General features: G+C 38.4%; 2 protein-coding genes and 1 long non-coding RNA gene across 4 annotated transcripts; all 3 read left to right on the top strand.

The window, feature by feature from the left end:
• Positions 1-268: 268 nt before the first annotated feature.
• LOC120106280 lies at positions 269-2484 on the top strand. The gene is made up of 3 exons (XR_005508467.1): positions 269-407; positions 1425-1556; positions 2411-2484. It is a non-coding gene; the product is annotated as an uncharacterized LOC120106280 (long non-coding RNA).
• Positions 2485-3200: 716 nt separating this feature from the next.
• On the top strand, positions 3201-9413 carry LOC120106279 (50S ribosomal protein L22-like). Its single transcript, XM_039119258.1, is given in 5 exon segments — positions 3201-3284; positions 3286-3357; positions 8387-8497; positions 8669-8735; positions 8834-9413. Coding segments are annotated over 5 exon segments (558 nt in total). The 5' UTR covers positions 3201-3239; the 3' UTR covers positions 9097-9413.
• Positions 9414-10271: 858 nt separating this feature from the next.
• Positions 10272-14331, top strand: LOC103720940 (pentatricopeptide repeat-containing protein At1g63080, mitochondrial-like). 2 transcript variants are annotated; one of them, XM_008810914.4, is made up of 2 exons: positions 10272-11131; positions 12436-13799. In XM_008810914.4, exon 1 carries the CDS (start codon positions 10409-10411, stop codon positions 11123-11125), a length of 717 nt encoding a protein of 238 aa, XP_008809136.1. In that variant the 5' UTR covers positions 10272-10408; the 3' UTR covers positions 11126-11131; positions 12436-13799. The 2 variants fall into 2 exon arrangements, with proteins under 2 accessions (XP_008809136.1, XP_008809135.1); XM_008810913.4 differs by lacking the exon at positions 12436-13799 and adding an exon at positions 13806-14331 and having other exon boundaries at positions 10279-11131.
• Positions 14332-14541: the final 210 nt, after the last annotated feature.

Here is a 14541-nt window from a genome sequence, read left to right as displayed (position 1 = left end):
TGGTTGGCTCGGACCCCCGGCTCGCGATCTCGGGCCGGGGGCGTGACAGCTACAGTGATAAAGTGGGTTCAGGGTCGGAATTGTGTTGCTGGCGGAAGACCACTGCTCCACGATATCCGTAGGCTTTTGGAAGAGTGTGGCTTCTATTGGCCCACAAGTATGAGGATTGACTGGGCTTCAGTTTGGGTCAAAGCCCAACCCAGCTGAGAGAGGGCGCAACTCGACGAAATGACGGGTTGACTCGGGTGGACTGGGTTGGGGTTAACCCGGACTAAGCGGCGCGATACCAACATCCTTGACCGCGCCCCTAGGTCTCAACCCGAGGACAGAACTCTGGCTCGTCTTCTAAACCCGCCGCCGCCCGTCCTGGGGACCGCCGCCGCGCGTCATCCGCTCGCCACCCAGTGGTTCTCTCTCTCTCTCTCTCCCCCCCTCTCTCTCCTTATCTTTCTGTCTCCTTGCCGGGGTCACGCGCACACATTTTTTTTTTTTATATAGTTTTTCTCCTTCTCCTTGTTTTCTTTTGGGATTTTGAGATCGAAGTATCCTCTGTTGAGGTTGTTGGTGGAAAAATGATCCGGTATATTGGACTCATAAAGATAGCAGCTTTACATTTTCTTTTTCCTGGCACTTGTAATGATGTAGAGGGAGGGAGGAGCTTATGACATCTCGAGGTGCTTTGGGCTGCGACTGTCGACTCAGTTGCTTTAGTTTGTGAAAATTTCGAAGTAATTTCAGTAAGATATCAGCATCGATTGGATTGATTTCTTAAAGGATTTTCTCATGTGAACGAGTTCATGTAAAACACCTTTAGTTATGCAAATTTAAATGCATTCTTAGTGATGTTTTAATGTTTGGGAATGAGTTTTGATTTCCCCCCCCCATAAGATGTTGTCTTTTTGTGAATGAATCTTAACAGATCTACTGCTACCACTAAAACAAGTAACTTTGGTTTACACAAATCCGAATGCATTTTATTTTTACCTGTTGAGGTAACAGGTTTTTGAATTTGATGTATAATGTCGTGTTGTGAATTATTTGAAGTATAAAGTTGCATCACCACCATAAAGTACAAATAACTTATGAAAATTATGCATGCTTATTAATGCTATTACTATCTTGAGGGCTTAGGTATGGATGGCTATGTAGTAAAAGCAATATGCCCTTCACATTCCAGCATTTGTAGTCTCCAAAGTGTTTGAATGATCATATTTGATCTTATTTTGAATATTAACATCCAATGTGATCTCCTAAAGTCATATGATGTCTTTGGGGGATGAACATGTGATTGTTTTCAAATACAGGTTTGGTATTAAGATACATGTGAAATAGGCTGCTACAATTGGTTCTTTTCTTGTATCTTGTATACTGTTACAATTGAGCGAGCAAATCTTATAGAAAATTGATTGGACAAATCTGCCCAGGTTTTGTAGTCATGGTGGGATGGCAAAGGTATCTGCGCTCTGTCCTTCGCCATGCTGCCACCAGGGTGGAGCAAAATCGTGGATCATGTGCCTTTCCATATAGCACCTGTCCAAAGCCTTCTCCATTACCAGGTAATGTTCAATATTCTGCATAGCATATATATTTTAACTGCTCTTTACAACTTTCTTTATTTTATAGGTTCAAAGACAATATTTGATGGTTATGATTATAATTTATCATAATTTGAACTAACTTTTTTGGTTAGAAATTCAAGCTAACTTTTAACCAAGCAAATTATGCTGCAATATACAAAATGCTTCGGACCTCTGACCTTGACTGATAAATCATCTCTTTTCATGCTGTACTCCTAAAATTTATATTAGAATGATTTTGACCTGTCATTTTTTGTTCTTTTTCAAGAAATATTAGTAAAAGAAGGTGTCTTCAAAGCTACCTGCTATAGAAAATGATTTTGTTAGTGTAATTTTTTGCCATTGCACATCCTAAGGGTGAAGCTTTAAGTAAAGTCTGGAGTAATACATATATTAACCTTGGTAGACTGTGAGTTTGTGACAGCCAATTTCAACTTTCTAAGAACCTCTCAGTTCTGAAGTCTGGAGCATTAACATTGAGGGCAGCATTTTTCTTAATCTGACAAATTTTCATTCACTTTTAGCAGTATCTAGGTATGGCCCATTTTACTTTCCACATTTAAGTCACTGTTCTAGTAGTTAGTCTCAGATGTATGCATTTTCCTATCTATCTACATCTTTCTGTCATGCACCGACACACTGATGCATAGCTCTACACTTTCTTCAACTAGCCTGATGTACTTTTTAGGATTTTTTATAGTATTGTTCTGTTTCCTATTTTATTTTTTTATCTGCTTTTAAAATTAGTTTCTTAGTGCAGCTACTTTCTGTTTGATGCATTCCATTCTGACGAGAATTAATTCTACCAAAAATGACATACAAAATCATTGCAGGCCACTGTAAACATCCGTGGAGATTATCTGATCGTTCTACCAGAAGAACCACACCTTTCTATCAATACCTGCAAACCACTCAGTAATTGTCCTACACCTTTAATTACTCTTTGTGCAAAACAATTCACGTGCTGGCTTCATTTCCAAATAGTTGGGGTAGTTTGATGCATATACTATGGGTATTGGCAAATAGAAGACCTGGTTATTTTTCAATCTGTCACGTCCAGTGAACACCATAAAATTTTTGCACAGGCCTTTTGACATTTTGGGTGTTTAATTATTATACAATATGCTTTCCTACTTATGCATAGGTTTCCTTCAGTCTGCACAATCGTCTCTTTAGAGGCATTATAAATTACCACTGCATGTTTCTTGATTTCGAGGATGGCTCATGGGTTATGGCCCTTCCACTCTAACTTAGAGTCAAGAACCATGTTGGATTTATTCAGTTTGTGCATCATCTCTTTGGATGCATTAGCAGATCAGCCATGATACCTGATGTTTCCTAATTTTGAGTACAGACTCATTGCTTATGCCTTTTTCATACTAATCTGCAATGGCAATGTTGGTCTTTTTCCTTTGTGTCTCCTTCTTATGATGGTACTGCTATCATAGAATCCTGCATATGCATAAAGTGCGTTTGATTTTATTTTCTTCCTGCGATTCAGTTGCCCTTGCCAGGCGCTCTCAGTAATTGTGCCCTCATTCATTTTCAGAAATCATTTTTTTGTGGAATATAATTATTTAATCCTGTAAGTTTGGCCTCATGTTCTGCTTTTGCAGGGGAATATTCAGTTCAAGGAATTTGTTGGCAGAAGTATATGCAAACATGGTGCCTATTTCCTCCCCTCTGACACCAGTCATGGGAGATGGTGGGAAAACAGAAAAAAAGGACTGTGGCTTCTAAACCCTTGAGGGTACAGGCTGTTAAGAAGGATATCAGACAGGTGCAATCAGTGCTAACATAACATTGAATTTGGTCTTATCCACTCTCATCATGATCCTTAGCCATTTATTGCTGAAAGCATGGAATTTGCAGTATGCTACTTTAACTTGTTTTAGTTAGAGCATCTACATGAGGCCTTGGCTTTGTATCTACTTTTAGAGAGGATGGGACCTAACTTTCTTACCACCCCAAGAGCAGTGTTGCCCGGACACTCCAAATTTTGGATTTTGACGTGTTACAAACTTGGACACTTGGGACATTTCATGACACTCCTTGACACTTCATACCATCCTCACAATCCACATCTTAAGCAAGAAAAGCGAACTCAAGCAATACAACTGTCCATCGATCATATCCCTGCAGGCTACAAGTGTGAGGACCATTTGTACTTGTACTTGATCAAACACGTGTAATACTCCCAACCCCCTTTCTTGATGGTTTCTGATGCATGACATGAAATTATAATACAAGCCAAGACACATCAACCTATGATATTAGTTCTTCAACTGAAAAGAGATTGCATCATCTGACATTTTCTTCAACCTCAAAGCGACATAATTATAGTACAAACAATTAATTAGGATAATTGGCACAAGTAATGAAACCTCAAATGCATCATACTTTGTTTCAAATCAAGTGATGTAAAGTCAAGTTTAGAATGCAAGCAATTAAATCTTTTTTTCTCCAGGCCAAAAAGTCCATTAGTGTTAAATTGCACAACTCTTGAAAAATAAACACTAAAAACCCCTAAAACTGCTCTTGGGCAATGTTACTTGGACTTGTGACATGGGTGTCAAATGTTCAAGTGTCTAGAAGAATCCAATATGTGAATCCTCTAAATCGGTCATGTGGACACATCTATATCTGATCTATGTATGTGCAAATAGGTATTGATGTATGCATATAATGAATAATGAGCTAAACATATTATTTAAGTAAATAAAATTTGATAAAATTATCAGTAATTGCTAGGTTAGAATTAACAGCTTTCATATACAAGTGTGAAGAAAAGACATAAAGTCTCTTTAGATTCTAGATGTTCTTAATGGTGTTCTGGCCATTTCCTTTTCGTGTCCATGAGTAAAGTTTGGAGTGGAAATCATTACTTGATTGCAAGGAATAAGTCAATCTTAGGATACAAACTTGGCCAAGATCGAATTTAATACATTACTTGGGTGCAGTAAACAACTTAGGTCTTTGTACTGCAAAAAGCTTGAGCATCCAAATTTTGAAAGGGTACCCTATGATTTACACAATTGTTGATATTTTCAACTATCCAACTGAGATTATTTGTTTTCACTTCATTGTGTATAACATATAAAGTAAATGCCTGTCAAATTGATGAGGATCTAGTAGGAATATCCTCATATTAACAATATAATTCCTTCTCTCGTTCCATTAATTGTTGAATAAAATTATTTAACTCTTTGATCTTTTGCATGTTTTTTGTTCCTCTCCATGTTGTGGTGGAACGATTTTCGTTGCCTGTTAAAGATCAGTTCCATATTTAGTGGACATCGTCTTAACAGCATATTGTTAGAATCCTGATGAATGCAGTAAAAATATTTAAAAATAAATTGTGCTCTTGTACGAAATTTTTGCTCAGTCATATACAATGGATGATCGCTTGCACCCTTAAGATGCTCTCATGATGATGCTTATAATAATCACCAAAATTGGAATTATACTTTGAATAGCAAGGGTTGCTTTGAAAACTATTATTGATGGTTTCAGATGTAATCTGGGGGTGGATCATGCTTTTTAGGCTTTTGAAACAGTGAGACTTCATCTCTCTGTCCATCTATCTATCTCTGCGTGTGTCACCCACACCCACTCATATATTAGATAGAATTCTTCTTGATTTGCTCTAACTTGGAAAGAAAACTGAATATTTCTTGAGATTTTAGGGCTTTAGGATGGTTAAGAAGGTTACGGTATCAAAGTTTTAGGGTCTAAGATGGAAGGGTTTGTAGCAATAAGTTCTTTTTTTATTATTTTTTTATTTTATGGGAGGCAGCACCTTAAGACCAGATTTTAGTTGAAGCAAAAATTCTAAAATTACTCTTTAATTTGAATTCCAGCTTTTTAAACTAATCATTTGAATGCTCTACTCATATGACCTAGAAAGCATTCTCAATCAGAAGAGTTCCTATCAAAGCTTGCATAACCTAAAGTAGCCCTAACATAAGACTTGTTAAAAACCACGCCCACTCAAAATCTGTAGGCTTCTTTACTATTATCATGGTATTTCTCCTCTTCTTCCATTTCTTCCCTTTCTGTCTCATCATATCTTTCGTCTTCTTTCTTCCCCGTCTTCTTAGTATTTGCAAGTATAATGCTTTACCATTAGAGTTTCGGTGGTCCTTTAAAGTTGTAAGCTATAGACAATTTTCGTAACATAAAGTTTTGTGTTCCAAGTTATTTTTCAAAGATAGGACCAAATAATCACTCTCTTTCACTTTCTTCAGCCTGATCTTCACCTTTTACCCTGTTCTCTCTCTCTCTCTCTCTCTCTCTCTCTCTCTCTCTCTCTCTCTCTCTCTCTCTCTCTCTCGTGGTTTTCATGCTAGCAGATTGTTGAATGAGTCCTTTGAAAGGAGTAGTGGTTCAATGAAATGTTACTTTTTGCTTCCAATATTAACCCTTTCCATACTGTTAGAATGGTTAGTATATTCCTTAGATTATGTTAACGGTTAGTAATAGCCATTCTAAAGAATAATGCCCCTAATATGACACATACTATCCAATATTAACTTATGACAAAATACTTTTTGCTTGCCATAATATGCTTCTAATACAGTCTCCTTGTGTTGTTTTTTTTTAAACTAGCCGTTACTGTGCTTTTGAGTACGATTTCGCCCTATATAGTACATTTCTTTTCAGAGAAGATTCCACCCTGAATAATAGGGGCAATGTATACCCACACTGTTTAGTGGACCAATAAAAGTAACATCTACTTGAACTACTTTTTCTTTTAAAAGACTCATTTGTAATCATATAGTTTTCACTAGAAAAATAATGGTGGTTAAGGCAATTGCTCAGCCCCAAGCATTAATTTGTATGTATTTAATACAAATCACTATGGAGTTGGGACTCTATACGAATTCAAATCACTGGGATTTAAAATCAACCTCATGCAGAGTACTTCGGAGTTTCTGACAACATCTCGAATGCAGAACCTGTCCACATTTTCGCATTACATATACATTGAGGGATAACAAAGTGAGAGGCCTCCAAAAGGTTGCATAGTCTGGAAACAGCATTTCTTTCAAACCTTGGTCCAAACTAGTCTACTGTGGATTTAAGTATTTGCTACCACGGTCCTTCAAATGTTTCAAAGAAATACTGTGGATTTAAGTATTTGCTACCACGGTCCTTTAAGAAAGTGAGATGCCAAAAGGTCACATTATCTATTTGTATCTAAGTCCTTTAGAGGACTTAAATAGATACAAATTAATGCTTGGGGCTGAGCAATTGCCTTAACCACCATTATTTTTCTAGTGAAAACTATATGATTACAAACGAGTCCTTTAAAAGGAGCAATGGTTCAATTAAATGTTACTTATATTGGTCCACTAAACAGTGTGGGTATGCATCACCTCAATTATTCGGGGTGGAATCTTCTCTGAAAAGAAATGTATTATGTAGGATGAAATCGTACTCAAAAGCACAGTAACATCTAGTTTAAAAAAAAGCAATACAAGGAGACTATGCATTAGAAGCATATTATGGCAAGCAAAAAGTATTGTCATAAGTTAATATTGGATAGAATGTGTCATATTAGGGGCATTATTCTTTAGAACGGCTATTACAAACCGTTAACATAATCTAAGGAATTATACTAACCTCTCTGACAGTATGTAATATTGGAAGCAAAAAGTAACATCTAATTGAACCACTGCTTCTTTTAAAGGACTCGTTTGTAATCATATAGTTTCACTAGAACAATAATGGTGGTTAAGGCAATTATTTGGCTTAATTTAGAATATTTTGTGATACTCATTAGCATAAGTTAATAACCGTTAACTCATGTTAATGGTTAGTAATAGATGTTACTTTTTGCTTCCAATATTAACCCTTTTCATACTGTCAGAACAGTTAGCATAATTCCTTAGATTATGTTAACGGTTAGGAATAACCGTTCTGAAAGGATTATATAGCAATATGATTTTTACTCAGTCATGTATAGCTTACTCATTGAAGCAGGAGGCTAACTTAGAGTTATTTCAGGGCTGTACATAAAGGATAACTGTTTTTAGAAGCCAGTTGTTTTGAATTGTCATTATATAACACCCTTTAAATGTTGAGTATTGATGCATGCCATATTAGTTCCTATTTTATGCTGTAGTTTTGCGTAACATCAATTGCTTGTCTCACTATGCATGCCTTGATATGCACCATGTCAAGTCCTATTCTATGGCCGCAGTTTTGGATGATATCAATTGTTGTCATGTATCATTTTTGTTGTAGATTTCTTGGAACTTGTTCATTGGGAGTTGTGTTTTAGTCGTCTCATCAGTTTGTAATTTGCACCTCAACTGTAAGATGTCCTTTCCTACATAAGACCTTGCTTTTGAGGGAAAAAGATCTAGACAATTTCCAGTTTAGGGGAACCTTAGAAAGCCAGTCTCATGGTTGCATGATCTTAAATTATAGAACCAATAAGGTAGGCATTCGTACTTGCCAGTTGGCCTCCTAGGTTTCTTGGTAGGTTCCTCTTTTCCCCAGAGCTGCCTTGGTCAGGAATTTGGCATCAATCATTTAGTGTTGCCATCGACTCAGGAGGCTGCTGTAAAGCAGCCAGTATAAGATCATTTTGAACCTGCTTGTACAGCCAGTTTGTTACTTTCCGATTCTTTCTTGATGCATGTTTATATTAAAAGGTGAAGTTTTCTTGTAGATCATAGACAGTAGTGAGATGGTCGTGAGTTCTATAGGTTGAGATTACATGCCTATCCTGTTCTTCCCTCGGAAATTGATGTTCTATGTATTCCCATCTGTAAATATATTTTTATGCATGGTGGTATCAGAGTCCCAAGAAGGTCAATCTGGTGGCCAGACTGGTTCGTGGAATGCAGGTCGAAGATGCCCTTTTGCAGCTGCAAGTAACTGTAAAAAGAGCTGCAAAGACAGTCTATCAGGTGCTTTGTACTTGCATAACATGTGATTCATGAAAAATTTTGACTCAAATTTCTATAGTATTTATGACAGTATTTTGTTTCTCCCACTGAACTGGGAAAGCATACGATATCTTAGCTAGTACTTGGAATTTACTCTTTTCATGTTATAATTATCCATCTAAACCCCTGCAGGTAATCCACTCAGCCCGTGCCAATGCAGCGCATAATCATGGATTGGACCCTGATCGTCTCATTGTTGGTAAGTCAATGCTCAATTTCTATTAGAGTAGCCAAAATGGAAAGCTACGGGCCTTTCAATTAAAATTTTATTTTGTAATTTCCTTTTCCTTCCTATAGATGAAGCCTTTGTTGGAAAAGGGGTTTATCTGAAGAGGCTGTCATACCATGCCAAAGGGAGGAGCGGGATCATGGTGAGACCCAAATGCCGGCTGACAGTGGTGGTGAGGGAGATCACTCCTGAAGAGGAGGCAAAGATCGCTAAGCTGAGGGTCAGCAACTTCAAGAAGTTGACAAGGCAGGAGAGGCAGCTTGTTCCTCATCAGCTTATTGAGACCACACCAAGGTGGGGCCGGAAACGGAAGGAGGCTGGGACAGCTTGAACATCCATTGTGTTGTCTTCTTTTGGTTTGCTTGCGAAAGTCATTGCCTGTTTTGGTGGGGAACATTGGAAATTTTGAAAGATCAACAAACCTCTGTACAAGCAACTTGGATTTAGTGACAACCTAGCGGCCCTTGTTATGCCGAACTTTTTGCATCACCATGTCTTTAATTCTGAATAGATCGTCACGAAGTCAAATTATACAAGGTTTCGACTTCAATATCTTTATATAGTTGATGTCATGAATTTGTTGTTTCCACGCTTCGTCACAGACTGTTGTTGCACTGTTCCCTTAATGCCATTAACCCAGTTGATAAATTGTTGTGACTTGCTGGTTCACTCCATTGTATGCATTCAAATTGTCTATAAGCATAAATGAGATATTGTTGCAGTTTGATCTCAAATTTTTTTAAAAACTTCGAGCAGTTTCGTAATGATCAAACATACTAAGAAAGCCATGGAATGTCAGAAACGAGCATCTCTTATCTATTTGCTGTCTAGCTTGTGGCTAATCATCCACCAAAGAAAGGTAGAAAGATAGCAATATAGGAAGCTTATGATTTGAGTCCTAGCTCTTAACCATAGCTACATTATGTAACCTGTTTGCAGAAGATTCCTCATCTGCAGCATAGAGGTGAATATTAATAAATTAAAGGGATACTTGCTCTTCAGCTAGAGATCAGTAATTTAGAGAAATTTGCATTTGGGTGACTCCAAATATGATTACTATGGAAATCTCTTGTGTTAGCCATGTTAAGGACAAACCTACAGACACTAGTGCATTTGAGTAAATACCATAGTTTGCCATCAATCATTTCCAGGCCTTTTTTTCTCCCCTAAATTCATTTGCATGGGGATCAACTCAGACAATACACATAAAATAGAGACTTAAAGCATATTCTTTATTTTTTGGGGTAAAATGATGCTGCAAGGCAATAGCTAAGCTGAAGCCTCCACTTAATGCAAAGAAATCTGAAATCTCTAATGATTCAATTCATATCCAAACAAATAGGATTACGTGGAAGATTCTTTTTTTTTTTTTTTTTTCTCTTGGCCAATTGGTAAAGGTGGCAATCAAATTGGGTTAGATTACGTAGATCGAGTCGAATATATGATAGATAAAAAATTTCTTCACTCAAATCTACAGGGAGGTGAATAGCACTGACGGGATAGTCTCATTTGCGGCTCACCATAAGCTTCCCTGGGGTATTGCCCCAATGGTTGCCATGATCCTCGCCCCAACCAATTGAAAGTCCATTCATTCGTCAGCTGACTCAGCTCCACTCCCACTCCTTGAAATCAAAGAAATAAAAATGAGAAGAGCGTTGGCGCCTCCCTTCTTCCTCCGACCCCCTTTCTCCAAACCCTCCCCCTTCTACCTCTCCATCGCTTCCTCTCCTCCTCTGCCGAAGCCCTCGGCTTCCCTCACCGAGGAGGAGCTCGCCGAGGTCCACCGGCTCGTCCCCCGCCTCTGCGACGCCGGCCGCCACGCCGACGCCGTCCGCCTCCTCGACGCCTGCCTCCTCGCCGGCCCTCCCCTCGCCGCCCTCCCCGCCTCCGCCCTCGCCGACCGCCTCGCCTCCCACCCCGACCTCACGCCCTCCATGGCCCTCCTCACCGCCCTCAAGCACCACCCCCGACGCCCCTCCCCCCTTCCCTTCTGCTCCCCTCTCCTCTCCGCCTTCTTCGAGAAGCGCCGCCCCAAGGAGGCCGCCAAGGTGTTCGCTTGGCTCTGCCGGCCCGACTCCCCCTGCCGTCCGGATCCCGAGGTCTACCGGATTGCGATCGGAGGGTTTTGTAGGCTCGGGAGGATGGTGGATGCTCTGCGGGCGGTCAAGGAGATGGTGGGGGATGGGGTCTCGCCGGGGACCGATTTGAGGGAGGCGGTGTATCGAGGAATGCTGCATGAGGCTCGGATCGATGAGGCCCGGGAGCTGGATGCTGCTTTGAAGTGCATTGAGGAGGAGGGAAATGGATTTGGTGGTGCCGTGGAGGTGCTCGATCGGTTGATTAGGGAGTGGGAAGAATGATGCAACGTAAGCCCCTGCTCTTCCTTTCTTTTATTTTGCTTGAGTTGAGGTCACATATTACTAGTGCTCGTGATCTATAATATTAAATTAATGATGAATAATATCAAGGTATATTGTCTTCTACTTAGATTGATCAATCCAAGGAAAATCGCTAGATCCTCGATGTAAAGAGGAGCCATGCATCTAAATGTAATGCTAATTCACAAAGATCTAGCTCTTACCGAATTGATAAAAAAATTAAGATAATGAGGAAAAATATCAAGGTGCATTGTCTCCTACTTAGACTGATAAATTCAAAAAAAAAAATGCTATATCCTTGATATGAAGAAGAGAGATGCATCTGAATGTACTGCTAATTCTGAAAGATCTATCTCTTTCGGAATTGATAAAAAAATGTAAATTAAGGATGAATATCAAGGTACATGTCTCCTGCTTAGACATTCCAAGAAAAATTGCTATATCCTCAGTGCGAAGAAGAGAGATGCATCTGGATGTAATGCTAATTCAGAAAGATCTCGCTCTTATAGAATTGATAAAAGAAAGAGTATTGATTATTGAGTCTATGGTATGCCGTATTGGCCCGAACCAGATGGTACAGAACGTACCATACCGTACCGATTCGGTACTGATATCCAGTATGGATAGCATATCGGTATTTGGTACACAAAAAAAAAAAAATGTACCTATACTGTGTCAGTATAGCACCGGTACGGGTTTCTGTACCGAGACAGCGAACCTTGATTGAGTCAATCTGTCTATCTATAAAAAAAGGATGGTTCTTACATTTGCTTTGAGAGCTTGTATGATGGACAATACAAAGTGAACTGGGTTCCCAATATTGATCATGATGGATACATTTTAAAGCAGATATAGAAACCAAGATTCAATAGGTTTTGGTACTCATGAACCCAAAGCAAATTGAATTATAATATCTGCTCTTCCTATATCATTCAACACAGGATCAAGTGAAAAATTCAAGCACTTCTCCTTACTGGAGCCTTTTCAAATTCTCATTTTACAAGCCCATACCATCAAAGTTAGTTCTCCATCATTTTTCCCTGAATTAGTATGACTTCTACACCTTTTGTGTACCTGATCCTCATTTTGTTTTTACTTACATACTTCACTAAGCTAAATTATGGATTCATACTAATAGTACTTGACCTTGATTGGTTAAAAGGAACCTTCATTGGAATTTTCTTTGTGATTTTTTACTTTCAATTTGCAAATTGCATTCACTTTCTTTCCGATTACGAAAAATACTTTTATTCTGAACATGAACGTATTTCATTAATTTGAGGCTGCTTTAGGTCTTAACAGAAATAGATGTTTCGAGGTTCAAGTGATTCCTGGAAACTGTCTAATGGCAACAATGGTGAAGAAGTCCAACAGATAATATCCTTTTTTGGTTTTTTGCAGCCACTAGAAGCCCCTTGCTCATCATGTTTATTCAGGAATGGCAATAAAAAGGTTGCTAAAATGCATATTATGTACCGAAGAGATATCTTTGTTGAAGATGCGGCAGTCATGCCCTCCCTTTTTGATCCCTATCATGTTTTAAACGTTGAACTTCTTGATGCAGTTGTTTCCAAAGCAGATATACAAAAGGGAAATCTGGGGAACCATCTCAGAACTGACATTCAAAGGGATTAAAGAGGACATGAATAAGATTTGCTTGAGCAAAACAGATGTCCCTTTTTATTTTATTTTTTCAGGAAAAAGATTATTTATGGAAGATAGTGGTTATATGAGTTTGAGAGGCTGAGGACAGATGCGGTTTGGAGACATAAAGGAAACTATAAGTATCATGTCTTTTTTTCTTCTTTGGAAGGTATTAGATATGTGTAAGTTGGAGAAGTCTTTTGAATAGCAAGTTTTGTGCCATGAGATGATACAAAACATTTTTAGTTTGACCATTGGGCTGGAACTTGCCTACTAGGAGTTTGTCCTGATTAGAGGGTTTTGACAGTGTACTTGTACATCCTTTCATCCGACTTGATCATCAGAGTTAGCAGAGGAAAAAATAGACTTTCGGTCTTTCTCAATATCAATGGGTTCTTTAACATCCCATGTGGAGGTGATGAATGGCGGGTCGAATCCTCTATTATCATTCTCTTTCAGAGCATGCATGAAATTCTAGAGGAAGCTTTTAGAACACCATTTCTTTTGGTTTTTTGTATGCTTGGGTTCCCTCCAAGGTTGAAGTTTTCTTGTTGAAGATCTAGTTCAAACTTTGTCATGAGCCTGGGAATTTTATCTACCTGCAGTGATGGGAAAAAAATCATGGTGTTTTGACTTAAGGGCACCTTTGAATGGTATTTTCTTGCTTTATGTGAACTTGTGAAATATTTGGCACTCCTTTCTCGTATTATATTATGTGCTTAATAACTTAAAATCTAAAGACAACCTTCACGAACAGAAGCTTACCAATGTAGCATCTTTTCCAATAAATATGTGCGATCCTCTTCAGTAAGCATATATGACACCTTCTTTTTCAAATATAATAATGCGATCCGTATTTGTATTTATGGATTTTTTCCATCATATGAGAAAATGTCAAGTTGATCTGCAGGATATATTGGTCAATGTTTTGATTTTCTACTGAAGAGGGGGATCTCACTTTGGTAAACTAGATGATATCTTGGTATTCCATGATTTTGAAAACTGGTATTGGATTCAGGTAAACTTTGACTGATGGTAGAGCTGGGGCTAGACAGAATCGTCATGAAGTGAGTCCCTTACTCTCACCAATATCATGAGATGGAGTGAGCAAGCCCCTTGGAGGATGTGCGCGTCCATGGGACTCCTAGGCTCCCTTGGGTTGAATCATAAATCTGGACAATTGTGCGTACTTCTATAGAAGCCAGCAAACTGGTGGACTGGGCCGCAAACATGAACTTTTTGCTAATTTTTTTGACTCTGCCGAGTATGCTGTGAGAGCTGTCAATTGTGGTTCAAATAAGTGGATATAGATTTTGCTATTAAGGTTAAAGAGTTTTACTGCTTGGGTGGTGATGGCTTCCATCCAGGTTGGCAAAAGTCCGCTGGAGAATCATGTGATTTGGAGATCCTCAGCCTCGGATCAAAAAGAGCTTGTATTATTTTATATTATTTAAATTGTTCAATCTTTTATCATTTGATATAGGAGTTTTTAAATTATATAATTTTTTATATATAAATGGTTAAATGTGGTAGATTATATCTAATGGTTTGAATCATTGATTGTGGGATTTTGTTGCCTGATTTAGATTTGATCGGATCTATGTGAAGATTCATTCAAGTATGTCTATAGATACCTCTGTTGGGAGTGTCTGCGTGACCCATGGATTCCCAACGATCACAACATTAATTTTTTTGATTAAATTTGTAGTATCTCAAAAAAAAAAAAAACAAAAACTCATGGCTTTAAGATTGAT

This window comes from Phoenix dactylifera, unplaced genomic scaffold (genome assembly GCF_009389715.1).
Source record: "Phoenix dactylifera cultivar Barhee BC4 unplaced genomic scaffold, palm_55x_up_171113_PBpolish2nd_filt_p 000515F, whole genome shotgun sequence".
In the NCBI taxonomy this organism is placed as follows: domain Eukaryota; kingdom Viridiplantae; phylum Streptophyta; class Magnoliopsida; order Arecales; family Arecaceae; genus Phoenix; species Phoenix dactylifera.
This window is presented reverse-complemented; position numbering and strand designations above follow the sequence as displayed.